Source organism: Rhinolophus sinicus, linkage group LG05 (assembly GCF_036562045.2).
Source record: "Rhinolophus sinicus isolate RSC01 linkage group LG05, ASM3656204v1, whole genome shotgun sequence".
NCBI lineage: Eukaryota > Metazoa > Chordata > Mammalia > Chiroptera > Rhinolophidae > Rhinolophus > Rhinolophus sinicus.
This window is the reverse complement of record NC_133755.1, coordinates 159,566,463-159,587,156: the sequence shown is the minus strand read 5'-3', so window position 1 is coordinate 159,587,156 and position 20,694 is coordinate 159,566,463. Positions and strand designations below refer to the sequence as shown.

General features: G+C 36.6%; 1 protein-coding gene across 4 annotated transcripts in view; it reads left to right on the top strand.

Moving 5' to 3' along the window:
* Window positions 1-20,694, top strand: part of MAP3K5 (mitogen-activated protein kinase kinase kinase 5) — a 180,894-nt gene that overhangs the window by 66,854 nt on the left and 93,346 nt on the right. For all 4 annotated transcript variants that reach the window (XM_019732726.2, XM_074333624.1, XM_019732727.2 and 1 more), the window contains 5 exons: window positions 5,514-5,537; window positions 10,747-10,940; window positions 11,813-11,981; window positions 13,330-13,436; window positions 15,707-15,877. In XM_019732726.2, coding sequence (XP_019588285.1) covers window positions 5,514-5,537; window positions 10,747-10,940; window positions 11,813-11,981; window positions 13,330-13,436; window positions 15,707-15,877 — 665 coding nt within the window. The remainder of the gene's footprint in view (window positions 1-5,513; window positions 5,538-10,746; window positions 10,941-11,812; window positions 11,982-13,329; window positions 13,437-15,706; window positions 15,878-20,694) is intronic.

Here is a 20,694-nt window from a genome sequence, read left to right as displayed (position 1 = left end):
ATAAATAAATAATTCTTTCTGTGGCACTTGATCTTTGTGGTCCTCCAACCCATGATCCTATTTGATTCCTTTTAGAGAATGCATCTTTGAAATTATTGCTACAATTTATGTGTAAAATGTAATTTACTGTACAGAAATGCATTGTGCCTGTAACTTTTCAACAATACAGTTTTTTAAAAAAGAAACACCTGCCCTTGGATAATATAGTCCAATTAGGTGTTGCTGAAAGAAACAGCTGGTGTCAAAGAGGAAGTTCATGATCATAACAGCAACACATTATAAAGAGAAGTTTGTGTGAAGGAGCTGTTTCAAAAGCTGTATATTTAAAATGTCACTCATCAGCATCCCAGCCCTGTTTATCTACTTCCAGTCGAGTTCTCCAACCGAGATATATTTATTTAAACAAAATTAAGAGAGAAGGAGAAGTGAGTCTAGAATTTCTTTGAGGATTGCTTTCCAGATTTGGTATAATGTAACCTGACATTTGGTGCAGGTTGTTTTAATTGACAGTTGTTTATATCAAGAGAAGGGTGTGTTCTTACCCCTGATCATAAGGCAACATGGGTACAAATTGTCTCTAGATCTGGAGATATAGGAATTGAGTTGGGGTTATTTGCTTTGGTAATATTAATACTCATATTGTATGTGGCTTTAAAACACTTAAAGTACTTTCACAAACTTGTTTCACTTGGTTTTTAAAAACAACCCCCTGAGATAGACAAATTAGATACTTACTATATAGATTGGACAGATAGAAGATACTTTCTTTACAGATGAGAGATAAACCCAGAGAGATAATCTTACTTAAGGGCACACACAGCTAATACTAAGTGCCAGAGCAGGGCAAGCCCCATATTCTTTGATTTGTCATCAGGTATCTTTCCCTCTAAGTCTGTCCAAGAATTCCATATGTCCTGTAAAAATAGGACTTTTTCAGGTTTTTGTCAGATTATTGAGTTGTGTTTTTCAACTTGAGCTTTTATGTAAGCACGTATGTAATTAGTTTCCGGACTTTAAAGATGGGCCAGTTCTCTGACACCTGTGTGGCAGTGTGCTGCATGAGCCTACTCAGCTTTATTTTAGCAGCGTGCGGAAGGGTAAAGGTGAGCCCCACCTTTTCAGTGAGGCCCAGGGCATTCACAGTAGCCCACCTGATATTTCCCTCTGTAGTGCTGAAGTATTGAAATTAGGTAAGATGATGGGGCTTGGAGAATACAAGAAATATCCCTCTTTTCGCCAACTTTACTGGAAAACTTGCCAAGCTTTCCAAAAAGAGGAATCAGAAGAAAGGCCCAGCTGTTCTTCCCTGGCCAAGAACTACCAGCTCCTTTGATTTTTTTCAGGAAACTGAAATTCTGGTTGCTCATTCTGCTTCTTCCACCCTGAGTGGATTTGACTTGGCAACCCTATACCAGCTGTGCCCACTTCCTTTCCTTGGCTGTAATTGCTTAAACTTTAGGCACAAACACTTTCCAATTTTGGAGATACTCCATTTATTTATCCTTAAAATGACCTCTTCAAAGTTATATTGTCCGAAATAGCAATCAAAAGTTGTCTTCGTCTTCCCCTGGAATGAGACCTAGAGTATCTCTTTTGCCTTCCTTCCCTATTTGGTTATCAAAGGGTACTGGAAAATAGAAAAAAATATTTTGGGGGGATGTTTCTGGCACAGCCAGGGGTAAACTGACCAGAAGACCCTGAAGATGTCAGACAATTATGAAGTTGTAGTGGGGTAATGTATCTCCAGAAACATTCACTGATAAGGAACTGACGTTTATGTTTATTTTATCTTTTTATTTCTAGGCTCCTAGGTGAGACATTTCCATGAAGTGGTGTGAAATATTGCAGCTGTGTCTCAAATTGATTCCCCTTCTTCCTTTTTTTTCCCTTTAGTGTGTTTAGTGCATATTGAACATTTACTATTCCACCTTAGATGGTACATACCTTTCAAGGTCTTGTTATCTCATTGTACTGAGTTAAAATGCACAAATAGTACCGTTTTTTCTTTAGAGTTGTTGCTTCATTTAAAGTTACATCATCAACTGTGAGTAAACTCCGTCTCCTTCAAGTGAACAATGTGTGTCTATTTAGTGTCTACAAAACACAAGCAGTAGTTAATAAGAAGTCAGTAGATTCCTATCGGGATGATTTTAATAGATTCATGATTTGTTATGATTCAGACATTCCCTGAAATGAAAGCAATGAAGCCATGTTAGATGGTTGGTACTCCAATGGGCCATTCTCCAGGAAGAAATCATATATTGGCCCTAAGCCCATAGCTGCTGTGGTGATTATCTGTCATCCAAGCAAAGCCTCCAGCTCTCTCAGTCCTGACCACAGATCCCTTCACTACCACTTCCATTTCTGTGCCTGCTGCACCGAAAGAGAGATGATGGTACAGTAGCTCCTGTGCTGGGCATGGGAACATTTCTCCTTATAGTGGCACAAGGACAGTGCTGACTGATGGGCCTTTAGCCAAAAGCAAATGATAGAATACAGAGTTGGAAGAGACCAGCAACCACTCAATCCAACTCTTAGTGTGTTACATTTGAGAGAGGCGAAATGACAGATGACTAGTTGGAGCAGAGCCAGAACTTTCACATATCTATCCAGATCATAGTCCAATATTTTATAATTCATTAATGCATTCATTTATTTATGCTTTTATTGAGTACATACTCCATGCCATTCAATTTGCTAGGCAATCAGTAGGGTGTAAACATGAAAAAAACAAACATGGTCCTGGCATCCAGGTGTCTCTTGATGTGGGATGGGAGAATGACACAAAGCAACATTTGCAATTAGTATATGCAGTGCTGTCATCGAGGTCTGTATGAGGGTTAGGGATGGCAAAAATAAGGACGTGATCTACTTCCACTGTCATTGGAAGACAGGCCAGGAAAATAGGTGTCATTGAAGACAGTCCAGGCCAGTTTCACAGAGAACGGGTTTCTTCTGCTATACACAGAGGATGACAGAGGGTGTTTCCTTGTTACTTAGAGGGAGGCGAGAAGGATTGTCCTATCAAAAGAGAGCAGTATCTGAAAGTGTTTACTATTCTGGAGGGATGCATCGTAAATCAAATTTGGAAAATTCTCCAGACTGTGTTTCTGGCTTTTCTGATTATCCAACATTTTTCTATTTATTTTATTATAATAGTTTTTTCATAAATGAGTATGTGTGCATTTGTGTATGTGTGTTCAGTAGCTATTTGTGAGACACCTGTGGGAAACGCCACTTTCAACCTTCCTCCACAATGTCACTCATCTGTCTTTTGATTTCCATTCCCCTGACACCACCATTGCCCAAGCCCTTACTTGGACGTCCCTGGACTTTTGCAATAGCTACCTAAATGCTTTTTCCCCTCCAAGACTAAATACCACCATCTAATTAGTGTTTTTAAAACAAACTTTAACAAGGTTTACCTTTATTTGTCTTTCTTGGGTAATGCATTAACCTGATACAAAAACTTTAACATGCTCAAGAATGTACAGTATAGTGAAAAGCCACTCTCGATCCTTGTAACTGAGCCAGCCAGCACCCCTCTCCATTGGCAACCTCTGTTATTAGTTTGTTGTATATCTTTCCAGGGAAATTTTATAAATGTAAATTTTTATAAAATTATTAGAAAAATAATTTCTCTCTAAAAGGGAGAAAAGTCAAAAGGAGCATACTAAGCTCCTTACATAAAAGGGAGCATAGAGTAAAAACCATCTTGTAATTTGCTTTTTTCCACTTATCAGTGTATCTTGGAGATTTCCATATCCCTACATAAAGAACTTCCTCACTCTTATTTGACTCCATTGTATTCCATTATCTGGAGGTACCATAGTTTATTCCACCAGTTTCTAATTGATAGACATGTATGTTTTTCCCAACCTTTGCTATTATAAACAGTGTTCCATGCGCTGCAATTTCCTTATGGATATTGCTCATCTTAAAAAACACTTTGCCCAATGCCCACAGTACAGAGTACTTTATTTTGCCATTCAAAATCTTCTTCAATAAGGCCCCACATAACTTTCTAATCTTATTATCAGTATGTGCCAAAAGGAACTTGCTGCTTTATCCCAATGATTAAATTCAAGATCTTTTTCAAATACCTCTTTAATTCTCTCTTCGATACTTTCCCAAATGAACTGTCTTCTTTAGCCCCTGATGATAATATTTGTTGTTCTCTAAATGGCCCTCTGCTGTTCTTAGTCCTCTAGCTCGGAAGTTGTGTCTGTTCTCCTTGGCTCGTCTTGAGTTCCACCCTCTCAGGTGTTCTTCCCATACTTCCTCAATCTCTACTAATGTCTTCTTCCTCTTAGAAACTCTAGCCCATGCTGTAATATGCTCTTTAGACTTAGAATGTGTGTGCATACATGCACGTGCATCTAGGCTTATGATGTTTCCTTCTAAATGTGTACATGTCCTCTTTGATCAGCAAGATTATGAGGTACCGAAGGTATTTTAGTATTTTATATACATCTTTATGGCTCTCAAAATTACCCAGCACAGTTACTTTCACTACAGGTTTTTATTGGCTCATGTGTTATCCTTAAACATTCCAAAATCTTACCGACTGCTCTAAGCCAAAGCCCTCGTTGGTTCCCTTTTGCCTCCATGTTGATCCTGGAATGCAGAAGGATGGTTGGTCAGCTGAGTTTTGCATTGCTCTTCTCTTATCTCACCAACGTTGGGTCCTCTTCTTAACCAGATGGACCCACCTTGAGGATCCACACATGCCTTACATTTCTTGTTTCCATGATAACGTACATACCATCTTTTCCAATAAGCTGTTCTATTTGGTTTTCTAAGTCATGATTCCCCAACCTCAGTGAAGCCTTTATACTGTAAGTTTTTCTAGATTCTCCCCTGTGTTTCTAGTCACTTTAATGTCTAGGAATAATAATAATGATAGCTGGTTTTATCAAGAGCTTTCTATGCACCAGACACGTTAATTTGCATGATCGCACTTATTCCTCACAACCTAGAAGATAGGGACACTGCCCGCAGTGTATTTATCACATTCCACTTCTTATTGAACAATATGTAAATTTTATTTATCACTACTTATTGTCAGATGGCCTTATGACCTATGTGTGGATTTGCCCATTCTGATTAGTGGCCAGTACCCTTTATTTCCAGCTACCTCACTGCCCTCCCAGGGTATGAGGGAGGTCGTACTTAAGGAAAGCAAACTCATTTTAACATTATCCAAAAAGATCATGGCTGAAAAGGTAATTCTGTGCATACATATTCTGCAAAAATGATTTGTAGATTGTTCACTTTGGGATTTTACATGTTTATGCTGTTTTCCTTAAACCATAGATGATACTTTTGTGTTCTCCTTTCTCCTCTGTCAGATTATAAACTTCTCAGATGCAGAACTTACTCTACACTCCCTGAAATTTCAAATTGCTAATTAACATTGTTAATACAAATTTTCCCACAAAGAATAGTTCAATTAATTAATTATTAATTTTGTATTGACTACTGCTTTACTTTTTTCTTTTCTCATTTTTCAGGAAATCATTTGCCAGAAGAATACTGTAAGTATTTTTTTGCTTAACCCTTCCAGACATTTTTAAAATCGTTTTTCCCCCTTAACTAGTCTCTGCTATTCATTCTTTTCATCTGCACAAAATTTTAATTTCTATCTCTGTTTTTCATCTTTAAAGTTTCTGACATATCAATATAAATATGGTTATTTTATCTTATCTAAATATTTCTTTACAGTGAAATTTTATAATAATGGAGATGACACTGATACCTGTTTTTTAAATATGTAATTATGTTTTGGAAAAAAATTTCCAAAGTATATCCAATTTTGTGGAATTATGAATGACACTAAAATAGCATATATACACATGTAGTTATACACACATGTGTATGCATGTAAGTATGTATATCTATATATAGATATCTATACATACAAATTATAGATGTACATACACACATATATACACAGACACACACAGGTATATATGTATGTATATATATATATATCATGTATAAAATCTATCTACCATCAATTTATCTGTAGAGATTGATTTAAGTTCCTAAATCTTGTATCTGCCTTTGAGACCATACTATAGAATTCCTACCCTCCACACAGAATTAAACAGAAGTTAAAAGTGATAAAAATAAGTGAAGACATTTTTAAATGCATGAAGAAAAATGATGATATACAGAGAAATCAGCCTTGTTATGCCAATGGTTGTATTTTTCATTTTGTAAAGTAAGCCAGTATTTAAATACCTTAAAGAATGTATCCCTGCAACTTAGAGTGGAAATAATACACTATATAAAGATCTGCACGTGGTTTGATTTAAAACATTAAAAACACAATTAATAGTACTTCCTTAGATCAGAAATTTAAAAACCTATGGTTAAGATTTTACCAGGTCAGAGACTCACTGCAGCATAAATAATATTATCATTATAAACTCATCCTTTACGTCTCAACAGGAAATGAGCAATTAGCCTTTCATGCATCGATTCAGTGTAATAGATTTTATTAAACAAATGTTGATTGAACATGTACCATGTGCCAGGCTTTGGGCTTGGTGTCATAAGAGATTGTCAGTAGGAGGTTGAATGTGGAAACAACCATATTCTATAACTATTCCAGGAGACAACAAATGAGAAGTGCCAGAGGCTGGTTGGGGGAAAGGTCAATAAACAAATAAACAAACAAACCAATTAGAAAATTAACATAAGGCACCTTGCTAAAGAGTGGTAACTATTGTAACAAGTGGTCATGAAAGGCCTTTCGAGTAAATAACATTTACCTGAGACCTGATTGGTAGAAAGGGCTTAGTCATGCTCCATGATAGTTTGGATGTTTGGAGAAGCAGAGTTGTAAGATAACCTAATATTACATATTATCAACAAGTTGCCACTGACTTGAATAAGTGCTGTGTTGCAGGTGCTGGGTGTCTTTATTAAAACATAAGTATTTTGAACATACATTTCAATATGTTTGAATGCTGAAAGCATGTCTTCCTAGAAGTGTAATTCATGTTCCACACATACTTTATGTACACCTTTATGACGTTTTTAAAAATTGAAAAACAGAATTGGTATTATTGAAAAAAAAAGATAATTAGATAGAGTAAGACTAGATTTTGATCTGTAGGTTTTTACAACCATGAAAGCAACCATGAGCCACAGAGATCAGCATTGTTATTTTATGGTCATGCCTTGGCGTTTTGAAATGTAAGGAAACGTGGTCTTTCTTCTTCCGAAACCAGGTTTAAGTATTTGAGAGTTAGCATGTTATTAATAAAAGGCAGCATTTACACCAGAGATGTCTGTTCTAGATCGCACAGTGGTTATTTTTATTTTGCTTTAGATTATTAGTTATTTCAAACTCAAGGTTTGGTAGCAATCTATAAATAAATTGTAATGATGACATTTCTAAGTTATATGTGAGCCAACTTAGGAAATAAATGTTCCCATATTGTTAATTTTCAAGATTTTGAAAAAGTGCTCTACCCAATAGTTTGTATCTTTAAAAAAAAAAAAAATGCACCATCCCACAACCAACCCTCACACTTTCTGCTTACTGCATGCTCCCAGGGCTGTCTCTTAGCATCTGTGTGCCTCCTGCAGCTTATCAGCCTCTCCTGTTTTTGATCACCAACAATGGGAAATGGAAAAAAAAAATTGTTGCCTCAGAAACATAGGGAAGGGACTCCAGAAAGTGCAGTGATGCCAGGAACTTAGGAAAACCTTAGCATGATGGATATTTTCAACAAGCGTTCTGAAGCCTTACTCCATGGGGTTTGAAGGAAGAGAGTTTCAGGAATCTGTTTTCCTCTGCTGTTCATACAACTCTCATTTTTCTCTTTTTGCCTCTCCACTGCTCATCATACACCCAGACATCTGATGGTTATTCTCTCCCAGAATTAGTTTTACACAGATGCGTTATTCCCCAATGCCCAGTATTTCGATAATGATGTATTATATTTCATGTCTTATACACAAATACACAGATAGTAAGACTTCTGAGGATACAGAACTTTATCCAGTAGCAGAAGAAGAATATTCTGAAACTCTAATAGCACTTTGCTGGTTTATCGACTTTTCATCTGTTTATACCTATTTTGTGCCTTAGATTTCAGAGCGTTTGTTTTGTGATTTTGAGTTACAGTGCTTAGCTAAAACAGGAGTATTTGATTCTGTTGCTCTTTTGTAAGCCACTCATAGTTTAAGCTCTAGAAGCTTTGGAAAGCAGCCTCTTGATATGGGTGCCTTTTTCTGCCTCAGCAGTGGCTTTGGTAAAAAGATTAAATTGGTTCACATGCTATATGGGATGGTGGTAACATATTAGAAGCAAGATATGTTCATTTTCTCACTTCCTGACGTGTCTTCCATTTATTGTTCCAGAAGAACTTGAGAAAGGAACAATTTCATGTTCTTGATTTAAAAATCAAACCTTACCCTCTGAAAGTTCTCATAGTTTAAATGGAAGTCAGGTCCAGTTTCTGCTTCATTACTGGGCACACAAGAAGTGCCTCAACCCATAAAATGTTCATAAATAATTAAGTCTGGCTGTAAGGGCACGAGGTACTTCTCATCGGTTTGCTGTGTGACAGTAACTTGGCTCATGCAGGTTGTGGAAGGTGACCTGAGGCAAAGGGTTGGAGTGCCAGCATGTAAAGGCCACTAGGGAGGGTGTCCAGCGCCCTTGCGATAATGGCATACCTGCTATAGAAAGAGTCCCTGGGCTGGAGTCCCAAACACAGCACAGACCAACTGTGGGACCTCTCCCACCTGACCTGTTTCCTCCCCTGTAATATGGAGACAATAGCACTTTCTTCAGTCAGTTGTGAATTTATGACCATTCATGCCCTGGCACATGCAAGTGGCCAATAAATGTTCTCATTAGTTAACTTCTAGGATCGGAGAAGTGATGTGTTGTTCTCCATAATGCTGCTATGGCTCGGAACGGAGGAGCTGGACTCCTAAGAACAGTGATAAATAGAGTTTTCCACATCTCTTGTCCTGGTTTTCAGCCCTCTGCTTTTTTTCTTTCTCCGAGGTTTTTCTTTTAGAGGTCTCTGCCATTTCCTTAGATTCAACCATATCAAAGAATTCCCAGGTCTGTATTTTGGCTTCAAATTTTTTTTATGTGCCAATCACATATTTCCAACTCTCTTGGATATTTTCACTTTGGGTGTCCCACTGCCCTGAAATCCCAACCTCTCTAAACGTGAACATTTCACCCTACCACCCCAAACCCAACCTGAGCTTCTTGAAGTTCTTCTTGTATTTTCACTGGAAGTCAGGTTTTGTTTGATTCATTACCTGATAATGTGACGTGTGCCCCAGGCTACAGTATGTTCATAAATAATGAAGTCTGGTTCTGCTTTCTCAATTCTTGCTTTTTGTTAATGATACCCCCTTTTTTTTTTAGGAGACCCATTTAAGACTGTGGAGTCACCTTTGACTCCTTCTTGTCTGTAACCAGTGTGCAGGTCTAGATGATTCCTTCCTTTCGACGTTGAATGCATGCATCCATTGCTACTGCTGCTAATCTGGTCATGCTTTGTAGCTTCCGGCCTAATTTCTTCAAATCTTGTTTGTTTCTTGTTTAGTCCATTCTGTTTTCTTTCCAGAGTGTCAGAATGCACAGCTTTGCTTATGTTTTCTTTCTTGTTCTGAATCCTTCCATGATTCCCACTGCTCAGAATGTGTAGTTTAAAATCCTTAGCTTTGAATTCACTTCCCTTCCCTGAGACCTGAGCTCTGGTCAAACTTGTTTATTACTCAGAGGTGCCCAGTCCAATTTCCTCTTTCTTCTTCCTAGCTCTACTTTTGTTTGCACTTGGCATCATTCGGAACTGACAGAAAGTCATGATGAGTGACTAGAGAGTGGCACGGGCTCAGGTTAGAAAGGCAGAATTTGGGTAGTCCAACCATTGTAGGCTGTAGTGGCATGTTTTATCTTCAACCAAGAGCAAGGGAGGGGGTTTTAAGCAGCTGAGGGAAGTGATCTGACATAGGTTGTTAAAAGATCACTTTGATGACTGGATAGAGAATAGATTGAAGAGCAAGAATGGAAACAGGGAGACTAGTTGATAGTGGTTCAGGCCAGGTATGCTGGCGGCATGGTCTACGGTGCTGGCAAGAAGATGGAGGAAAATGGACAAATACCAGATATATTTTGGAGGTAGAATAGATAGGATTTTGATAGGATATGGGAGATAACGGAAATGGAAGCATCAAGGAGAAGTTCTGGGTCTCTAGTTTTAGTAACCGGGAGACATATGGAGCCATGACTGAGATAGAATGGCCCAGAGGGGAGCAGCTTTGTTCTGGCATCAGTCACAGCGTAGCCTGTCATGTGGGTAGGCCTTAAATGTTAGCTTTTGATATTTTCATGTATGTGTGCTTGTCTCTCTGACTAAATTTTAAGTTCCCTGATAGCTCAAGGCCGTGTTTTAAGCTATTCTGTTTTTCCTACAGCATATATCGTAACTCCTTCACCATGAGAGATGGCGAATAAATATTTAATTGATTGATAGAAACTGGGCCCTACTGTTTTTTGTATCATCTGTAAATCCTAATTATTTGAAGTACTTAGTTAAAGAATTGGAGGAAATTTCCATTTTCATAGGTCATAAATAAGAAATGAGTTTTTTCTAAAATTCCCCTTCACATTCAGTATTCTTATTTACCAAGACTCGGGATTACATTAGTGTCGAGTTGACAGACTAGCTCACCACCTCCTGATGCCTGCTCTCCCCACAGATGTGCACTGGGAACTACACATTTGTTCCTTACATGGTGACTCCACATAACAAGGTCTACTGCTGTGACAGCAGCTTCATGAAAGGGCTGACAGAGCTTATGCAACCGAATTTCGAGCTGCTTCTTGGGCCCATATGCTTACCTCTTGTAGATCGTTTCATTCAACTTCTGAAGGTGGCGCAAGCAAGTTCCAGGTAAAGTTTAATAATGCCATTTGGTGATAATAGTGAAGTGTCACTCTAATTTATTTGTGCATCTGATCAGATTTCTTAGACATAGTATGCAGCCAAGAACCAGGGAAAAATACATATAGCATCCTCTAAGTGAATAAAATAGATGCCACATAGTCCACATGTTACATTTTATTCATTTATTCACAGAAAATCTTGAAGTCAGAGAAAAAAAAGACTGCTAACTCTGTTACAGTGTTGGTAGAACTGAAAATATATTCAAAGTACAGAAACATTATCCAAGTCGATGTCCAGGGACTTTTAGTAAGGACAAGACTGCAAAAATTGCTGAGAGCATTATTATAGTTTATTTAAATACATTATATGGTTTCTTCCTTATTTTTATTATTAGGTTGGTGCAAACGTGATTGTGGTTTAAAAGGCTAAAAATAATTGCAAAAACCGCAATTACTTTTGCACCAACCTAATATTTCTAAGAACAGTCATGTGTGTTACTAAATAATGATGCTGAATCAGAAAGTAAAGGTTATATTATGTTCAAATCATAGGCACACCTAATTTATTTAGAACAATTTATTCTCAAAGCCATAAAATGAAAAATAAACTTTAGGTAATTTTAGTGGTACCTGCAGGTTTTTAGAAGGTTCATTAATGTAGATATCTACCTTTAATTCTTTCTGAAGCAAGGCAGAGTGTTAAAATAAATACAGGACTCCCAAATTTCTCAATAATGCTACTTATATGAGGTGTTCATTCTGTGCATCTTAATGAATTAAATGCTGCAAATGTCATTCATTTCCTTATAAAATTACTGATTTTCTTTGAAATCTTTTCTGGTACGTATTAAGTCTTTGACATGTGTGTTTTCCCAACAGCCAGTATTTCCGTGAATCTATACTCAATGATATCAGGAAAGCTCGTAATTTATACACTGGTAAAGAATTGGCAGCTGAATTGGCAAGAATTCGGCAGCGAGTCGATAATATTGAGGTCCTGACAGCAGATATTGTCATAAATCTGTTACTTTCCTACAGAGATATCCAGGTGAGACGATGTTTAAAATCTTTTTCATATAGCATATTGGAGGTATAAGAGAGTACTAGAGTCAAATTTCAGTTAACTAATAAGTCATTCATGTTAGTACATGTGATTTTTTTATTGTCTCTCCTATGCTTTCTGTCCTGAGATTTTATGATGAATGAAATAGACTCCTATGAGTTAACAATCGGTGATTATGAAAAGACTTGTATGATAAAGGTCTGACTTTTTCCTCCAAAAGGACAAAAAGAAAAATCTGCTCACATAGCTAAACCTTGGAAATCCTCTTCTATTCTGTTAGCCTCAGGCATGCCTGTCAGTCAATAAGCAAAAGCTTTGTTTTTTAATAGAAAAATAGCACAAATTTCGAGAGCTTTGTGGACATATCTCCATTGACATTGTGTTGCTTGAAATTAATGGTGCAAGATCTAACTAGCCAGAAGCAAGAAATATTCAATTGATTGATTATAAAACTAATTAAAAGGGTTTTTAATATTTCAATTACAGTTAACATACAATATTATATTAGTTTCAGCTGCGTACTGTAGTGATTAGACATTTATATAACTTCTGTAATGATCACCCCACAGCATTATTATATTGTTGATTATCTTCCCTGTGCTGTACTTTACACCCCCGTAAAAATAACTGTTAAGACCTGTAATGTACAACAAACGAACATGCCACGTTATTTTTATTGACATGTCTTAAAATTGTAAAAATATGGTAGAAGGAAACCCCCTTTGAGTTGGGGATTTGCTATTAGATTTTGATGGTAAAATTTAAGTGACTTCCGGTATCTTATTCCCAGGATTTCAAGCCTGAGTAAAGCTTCCTGTGAACAGAGATTCACATACGTGGAGAGGGGTGGCACTTAGGATCCCAAGACTAGAGTAGCTTACTCAGGTTGAAAGTAAACCATTTTGTTACATAGAATTTCAATCAATTGCTCCATATCCATGATATTTTAGAAATTATTTCCCTGAAAATAACTGCTAGGACACTACATACCAGGAATCTGGCTCCACGGAGAAGTAAACTACCCATATGTAGACCATACAGTATGATCATGCTAGATGGTTTATTGTTTTTCTGGTCAGGTGTGGTAACTCTATATTTCTAATATTTTTATATATACACTCCAAACCCTTCCTTTAAAAAAAAAAAAAGAAAAATAGAACAGTTTCTTCTTGGTTTTAGAATACTTTTTCAAAGTATTCCTTGGATTCTAGTTGTTTTTTGTTTTGTTTTTTAATGCCCTACTAACATTAAGTTATCTGGTTGTCAAAAAGCATTGCATTGTCAGAACTTTTCTCCTCATGGTTTAATTCTGTGCTGTTGTCTTCTTTGAAAGGACTATGATTCTATTGTGAAGCTGGTAGAGACTTTAGAAAAGCTACCGACCTTTGATTTGGTCTCCCATGATCATGTGAAGTTTCATTATGCGTTTGCACTGAATAGGTAAGAAGGAAACGTTCCCATTTGCAATGTGCCAACATATTATGTTTTAACCTGCATATTCTTTCTAGGGTGTGTTTTTGCTGTAGCATGGCAACCACGCTCTGTTAGTATATAATGTTAATATTTCCACTTCAACCATAAAAAATATAAAAAGCATGCATTCTGATTTTTTCCTGTTTTTTTTTTGTCAGTAAAAAAAAGATCCTCACTGTTTATATATTTAAATCTTTAAAATTCTGTTTCTTCTCTGTCAAAGTTTGTATCTGCTATTTATATATTTTTTTATTTTTTTAAATGACATGAAGATGATGTTATCTTTAAGCAGATCTATTCAACACCAAATGGTTATTCACACAAAAATCAACTAACATAGAATGAGGATAGTTATATCTAGGTGAACATATTCTTAACCAGAGAATATTTTCATTGGGACTGCTCTGAACATAACTAATTATAATCAAAATTCTGTTGGTCGCATTTTAGGTCATGTGTCTGGGAATTTTCTAGGACCAGGACTAACACTGTTGCTTCTAGTCCAGTGTCTGTGCCTTATGGCACACACCTCAGTGCCACTTTCTACCCAGAGTCACCATGGAGGGCCATCCTTGCTCTGGCCGTGGAGAGACCTCAAGCGATGCACTGTCCAAAACTTAGTTAGTTTGCTGTCCTCTTCCATGGTGAAGAGTTGAATATACATGTAGTTACCAGAACTGAAGAGAATGATAAAAAAGAAAAATGGAGGGGACATCACGCCGACTGAGCACTTGCCATGTGTCACTGAAGGCTTCTTTATTTTACAGTTTCCTCCGACTGAAGCCCTTTTTTTTCATGACTCATAATTAGCATGTGACAAAACTGAGGCTCAGCCCCAGATCAATCTGGTGCTGATGTCTGGGTTCTTCAACACAAGGTTCTTTTGCCTCTATCTACAAGGAGAAAAGCCAGCATGCTGTCAACCAGAGATTGTTTCTTTCCTTCTTTATCCACCCAAACTTGTTAACTTCAAAAATAAATGTACAATAAAAGTATATTTTATCTCCCCATTTGTTAAACATCGTTTTCTTTAGATTTGACAGAGTGAGGTGAGACCTTCAGAGATTACTGCTCCAACTGATTTTCAAATAAGTTCATTTTGAAAGATGGAATGGAATATGTCCTATTTTGAAATGAAAAATGAAAGTCCATAAAAGCCTCTTATCTTTTTCTTTGTTCATCTTTACCTTTCCTAAAACAGAATATCATGAATTGATAAGCATGTTTGTATGAAGCATTAGTCTAACCTCACAGTATTTAGAACAAAGTAAAAAAATAAAAAAAAGGAATTTCATAGACAGGAAGATATAAAGTCGTAGTTGAGAATAGAAATAACATTTTTATAACAGTTTTAGTGAAATATTCATATTCCATGTAATTCACCCATTTCAGTTGTACAATTCAGTGGTATTTAAATATATGAACAGAGTTGTGTGACCATGAACACAATACATTTTAGAACATTTTCATCACCCCAAAAGAAACCCCTACCATTAGCGGTCCCCTTCCTCCCCCGCCCCGCTCCCCACAGACCTAGACAACTACTAATCTACTTCTGATCTCTATAGATTTGCCTATACTGGACATTTCAAATAGAGTCATACAATATGCAGTCTTTTACTTAGCATAATGTTTTCAGGGTCTATGAAATAACTCTTAAGAGAATTTTCATCTGGTTTTAAGCATCGTCTATATATACTTGCTATTTTAAAATGAGCTTCATAAAACAGCTTCCTTAGACAATTGGTCACACATAGAAATTAGGTGACGGGTTAAAGTTGGTTTGTTGGTATCATCTATGAATTAGTTTGTTCAGTGTTTTGGAGCAAAAGTCATTAAATAATGTCAGAGTTCTGTCCCTATTTAGATTAGTTGACTGCCCCGTTCGAGGTCACCTAATCTCACTCCACCAACTTGAACGTGGATATAGACTGCAGGGAAATTGAAGTTCTATGGTTGGATAAGTACAAGTCCATCACCATTATCAGAAAAAAAACCCAAAAAAAAAAACACCTCAAAAGAGACCTTGTTAAACCCAGGAGACGTGCAATAGGATCAAAACCAGAAAGGCTTATGACAGAGGTTTACAGAGGACTCTAAAAATCTAATTGTTGTTTTTATTCTGCCAAACTTCATAATGTGAATCAATATGCTAAATAGAGATTTAAAAGGGTAATTGACCTATATTGTCTCTGTAATCCATATTGAAACAAGGATGTTTTCTTCCCCTACCTTAGGAGAAATCTCCCTGGAGATAGAGCAAAAGCTCTTGATATTATGATTCCCCTGGTGCAAAGTGAAGGGCAAGTTGCTTCAGATATGTATTGCCTAGTTGGTCGAATCTACAAAGATACGTTTTTGGACTCTAATTTCATGGACACTGAAAGTAGAGACCATGGAGCTTTTTGGTGAGTGTATAGGATAAGATACTTACTTGAGAAACCCACGACAGAAAAAAATTGTTTGTAAATTAGAGTGTTAAATTGTTATTATTTAGATTGCTTATTAAAGTATTAAATAAATCTTAGAATTTATAGCTTAGTAAACTATTTTGATGAAATTCATTTAATATGACAGTAAATTGGGGTAAATTGGATGAAAAGATAATTTAATAAAACATAATTTTAAATAGATATTTTAGATATAATATAGTAACAAAAATATTTTGGGTATAATTTATAAAATTTTATAGAAAGACATGAAAGAAGACCTGAATGAATGGAAAAACACACCATGTTTGTGGGTGAGAAAACTTGATATTTTTAAGATGGAAATTCTTCTCAGCAGGGCTTTTCATATCATTTGACAAATGGATTCTAAAATTTATTTGAAAAATAATGGGCCAAAAATAGACAAAGTAATTTTGGAGAACAAGGTGGGAGGACTCGCTCTAGCAGATAACAAGACTTACTATAAAGATATAATAATTAAGATATTGCAGTATGAATATAGACATAGAAAAACAAAACACTGGAAAGAAGGGAGCCCAGAACAGACTGAGATAAATATGAGACGAGACTATGACAGAGTAGGGAAACCATGGGCCAGGAAAAGACAGACTCTTAAGGAATGGCACTGGGAAAATTGACTTACCTGCTTGTAAAAGTAAAATTGGATGCCTATTTTAAACTCTGCACAAAAAATGAAATTCAAGTGAATTAAAGACCAAAATATGAAAAAAAAATCTTTTAGAATAAAATATACAAACTGTATTTGTGACTTAAGAAAGAATGTCTTAAAGAAGGCTTAGAAATACCATAAACCATAAAAAGAAAAGATTGGGAAACTGGAGTGCATTAAAGTTTGCTTCCACTCATCAAGGTTCTGGCTTTTGGTAACGGCAGAGTGGATTCTATTGCACTGACACTCTTTCCAATAACAAGGAGAAATGTTGGAAAAAACACTTAAAAGTTTGAAAGCACCAAAGAGTGACTAAAAGTAGTCATGAACTAGAGAGGTTTTGATCCTTGGATGAAGGGAAGGGGACTACATTGGGTAAGATCCATATTAAACAGCTTTTCCCGTGGGGCACTCCCTGCACTGGAGGGCACAGGGCAGATAGAACTCAAGAAGAAAATCAGCGTTACTGGTCTGAGGAGTCAGTTTGAGGCTGCCAGAGTGCCTGGAAATTGAGTGGGATATCCTCTAAAGGAAGGAGCCATAGAGAGAGCACCTCAAAATCTGTATATAAATTCCCCTTCAGTTCTTGGCTGACCCCTGACTGTGCATGTGTGGGGTAAAACTTGGCGGACCCCAGGTGGAAAATAGAGGCTCGAAGACTAAAAGAGCTGAACAGAGATTTCAGCAGCTGCCCAATGCAGGAGAGACAGACTTTGGAGTTTGAACCTCTTCTCATGATTGTAGTAGAAATTTTTATGACCACTTAGAGATTTTGTCATTTTCAAGGAAAGTTGACAGCTAACCTACCCTAGATCTAGCAGATCTACTCCTAGTTATATACCCTAGAGAAACTCTTGAAGTTTATAAGAGTGTCAATTAAAAAAGAGAAAATCTAAAAATAAAGTTGAGCAAAATGAGCAAATGGCAGAAGGATACATAGAGTTGACAGAAGCTTTAAAAACAATCATACACAGCTAAGAGAAGTGTAAATGCATGAATGCACATTATGAATTCCCAGTTCAGTATAATGGTTATTAGTGGGGAAGGAGTGGAAAGGGATCATGGAGAGATTCACATGCAAGAATATTTAAAACATTTTATTTCTTAAGCTGAGTGATGGGTATATAGAGTTGTTGTTTATATTATTCTTTTGTATTTCTTAGTATTCCTAAAACACACCTAAATTATACCCGATTTAAAAAAATGTATATTAAAGGAGGTTGACGTAATTCAGGAGTTCCTCAATGATAGCTGTAAAATTTTTTAAGCTGTGGAACAGAAATCTCAACTTCCTCAGTCTGATATCATTTTAGCCGTTCAACAGGGGACTGAAATGGTGATAATGGATTATAACCAGGGAGGAAAACTTGGGAACAATGATGACCTAGATCTTCATGGAAAGCTTCAGTTTGGATTTTTAAATTTGTATTATGAATTTTCACTAAATCCCAGAGAGTTTTACAGTTTCTCTTAACCAAGTTTTTTATTTGTTTCTTTTTGTTTTTTTCTGTTACAAAAGAGGAATGCAACTATGCAGCCTTTCTCTTACTGGAAGATTTACACTTTAAGAAAATTCTTAATTGTAAAAGGATTAGAATCTGAAATTTGGAAGCATTATGCCAGTAATGGATATGGTGGTGATAATGAAATGCATAGGTAATCTTTAAAGTCCTGATTTTCACGGTCAGTGAGTTTAAATGGAAAACATCTTCTACGAGCATCATGCACAGGAATAAAATAGAAATATTTTCCCACTTGAAAACCAAACAATTTAGACTACTGAGGGCTTTCAAGGTCACATAAAGTGCAATTCAGTCAGGACCAGAGTATTTTCTGGTTGTGTATTTGTTTTAACTTTCTATGCTTCCAGATTCTGGCTCCTTTTTTATGGTACCCATTTATCAGAGGAGCTTTAATTGTCTCTCAAAGGAGCTTTGTGTTCAAGGTCTTCAGGTCAAATTGAAGATGTCAGAATTTTTATAGCTTAAAAAGCTATCCACTAATTTTCTAGTAAGAACAGGGAAGGCTGTTAGAGCTCAAAGCCTTTTAATGGGAGGGTCTTTAGGAAGTTGATCTTGTGTGTCAGTCACTGATTGATTTAATTACCTATCCATAACCTGCCATTATCATCATTATATCCATTTGCCCTAAGGGTTGCTAAGAAGGTTTTCCCCCCCATTTGAAGATGAGTGTTTTTTCATGCCCTCACAATTGTATTTGTCAGTATTTTGATCCAACTCCCACAGTACTGCAAACACGCTCATTCGAGTTGGTGAGTTGGCATCGTCCCTAACCTCCTTTTCTGTTAAAGCTGAGAACTCAAAGCGTGTTGTCAAGGTGCTGACACAACGGGTGTCACTGAGGTTATTAGGCATCTAGCCAGACTTACCCAGGATTCCGCATTTCCTGTGTCATGGATCTCAAAGGGATGTTTTAACTGATGTTTCTGAACCATAATCCTCTGAGTTTTCACTTGTCAAATGCGGGCGCTGGGATAAGGAGTGTGATGTTGTGGCCAGTCGTCAGTCCCTCAGGCTTCTTTCCATGGACACGTTCCATGGCCTGAATCATTTTTTGTTGGTTTTTAATAGACAGTGATAAGGATAAGATCTTTAACCTAGTAGGAAAAGAGCCCCTAGGCAGTTGTGACTACAGTGGCCTTAGAACTGTTTCTTGCAGTTTCCCTTTCCAACATCTTTACAGAGTGAGATGTTTCTGCTTCACATTAGAGGGAGAAAGATTTACACACTGCACATTGCATCTGGTACAGGTACGGTACCAAGGTACCCTTTTACTTCTAGGGTGACCCTGTAATGCAGGTCTATCTTCTGAGAGGTGTACTTGGGGGCTCAGAATGCAAAAATAGAAAATAAGAAAAATGCGCATGTTTTAGATTTTTTAAGTTTGGAAAATTGTGATATGTTGTTAGAACAAACTTTTGTTACAGAATCTTATCTGGGAGAGACAATGAGTTGTGCGAAAATAGAAAATAAGAAAAAAGTTTATGGTTTAGAATTTATGAAGTTTGCAGAATTGTGGTATGATGTTAGAAACAAATTGCGGTTGTTGAATCTTACCGCGGACAGAGGGTGAGTGGTTTGAATAAATACATCCTGCTGATTCAAGCATTAAAAAAAGGAGTAGTTCTCTAACATTGAATGCTTTCCCTTGTCACTTCCTTAGTTATTTTTGTTCATTGAAGCTCTTGTGGATGGCTAAAATAATTCTATTTTTTCTGTATTTAAATTTCTATAATCCAAGTTACGGTGTGAAAAATGCCTTTGTGATCTGTAGGTAATGAAACTGAGTTTAGCTTTTAGTTGTTAAAACACTGTAGCTTTCTACCATAGCAATTCCATACACAGTTAAATATAAGTTAAAGAAAGCAGCAGTGCTGCCTGTCACAAGTGATGTTTAGAGGATATTTGGGGCAGCTATAGGAAAAAGCAAGAGGAGAGAGAGAAGCTGGGAAGATATCCAGCTTTCAAAGTATGAAATATTGTGACCCAAGAGTCTAGACTTACATCCTAAAAAAAGGCCACAGAGTATCTGAAGTGACAGTCTTAACTGGAACGACCCAAGGGAATATTATGGTCCATAACTTTGAGGGACGTGGAAAGTTTATTGCCAAGTTGATCTCCACATTTTTTTAACCTAATCTAACAAAGAAATAACCACAAAATGGTTATGCTGAATTTATATGCAGTATGACTTTCTTAGAACATTTTGTTATATGCAGTATTTGTTCAATAGGTAGAAATAATAATCCCTTAAACCTTAGAGTTTACACAAGGTTTTTATATGTTATTAACTATTGGAAGCGTTATAAGGGCCTTGTAAAGTAGGCAAGGGGGATATCTTTCTTCCCATTTTACAGCTGAGGCAATTGAAACTCAAAGAACTTAAGAGAATTTCTTGATGTCCTGCGACTGATAAAATTTCAAATCTAGTTTTCTGAGATCCATTGTTGTCTTTACTACATTCCAGGGTCAGACATTTCCAGGAATGTCTTTACTGTTTTGTTGAAGAGGCATGGACTTTAGGAAAATTGACATAAGATAAAAGTTGACTCAATACTTGGAGACAGTGTAATCTTAGGCAAATT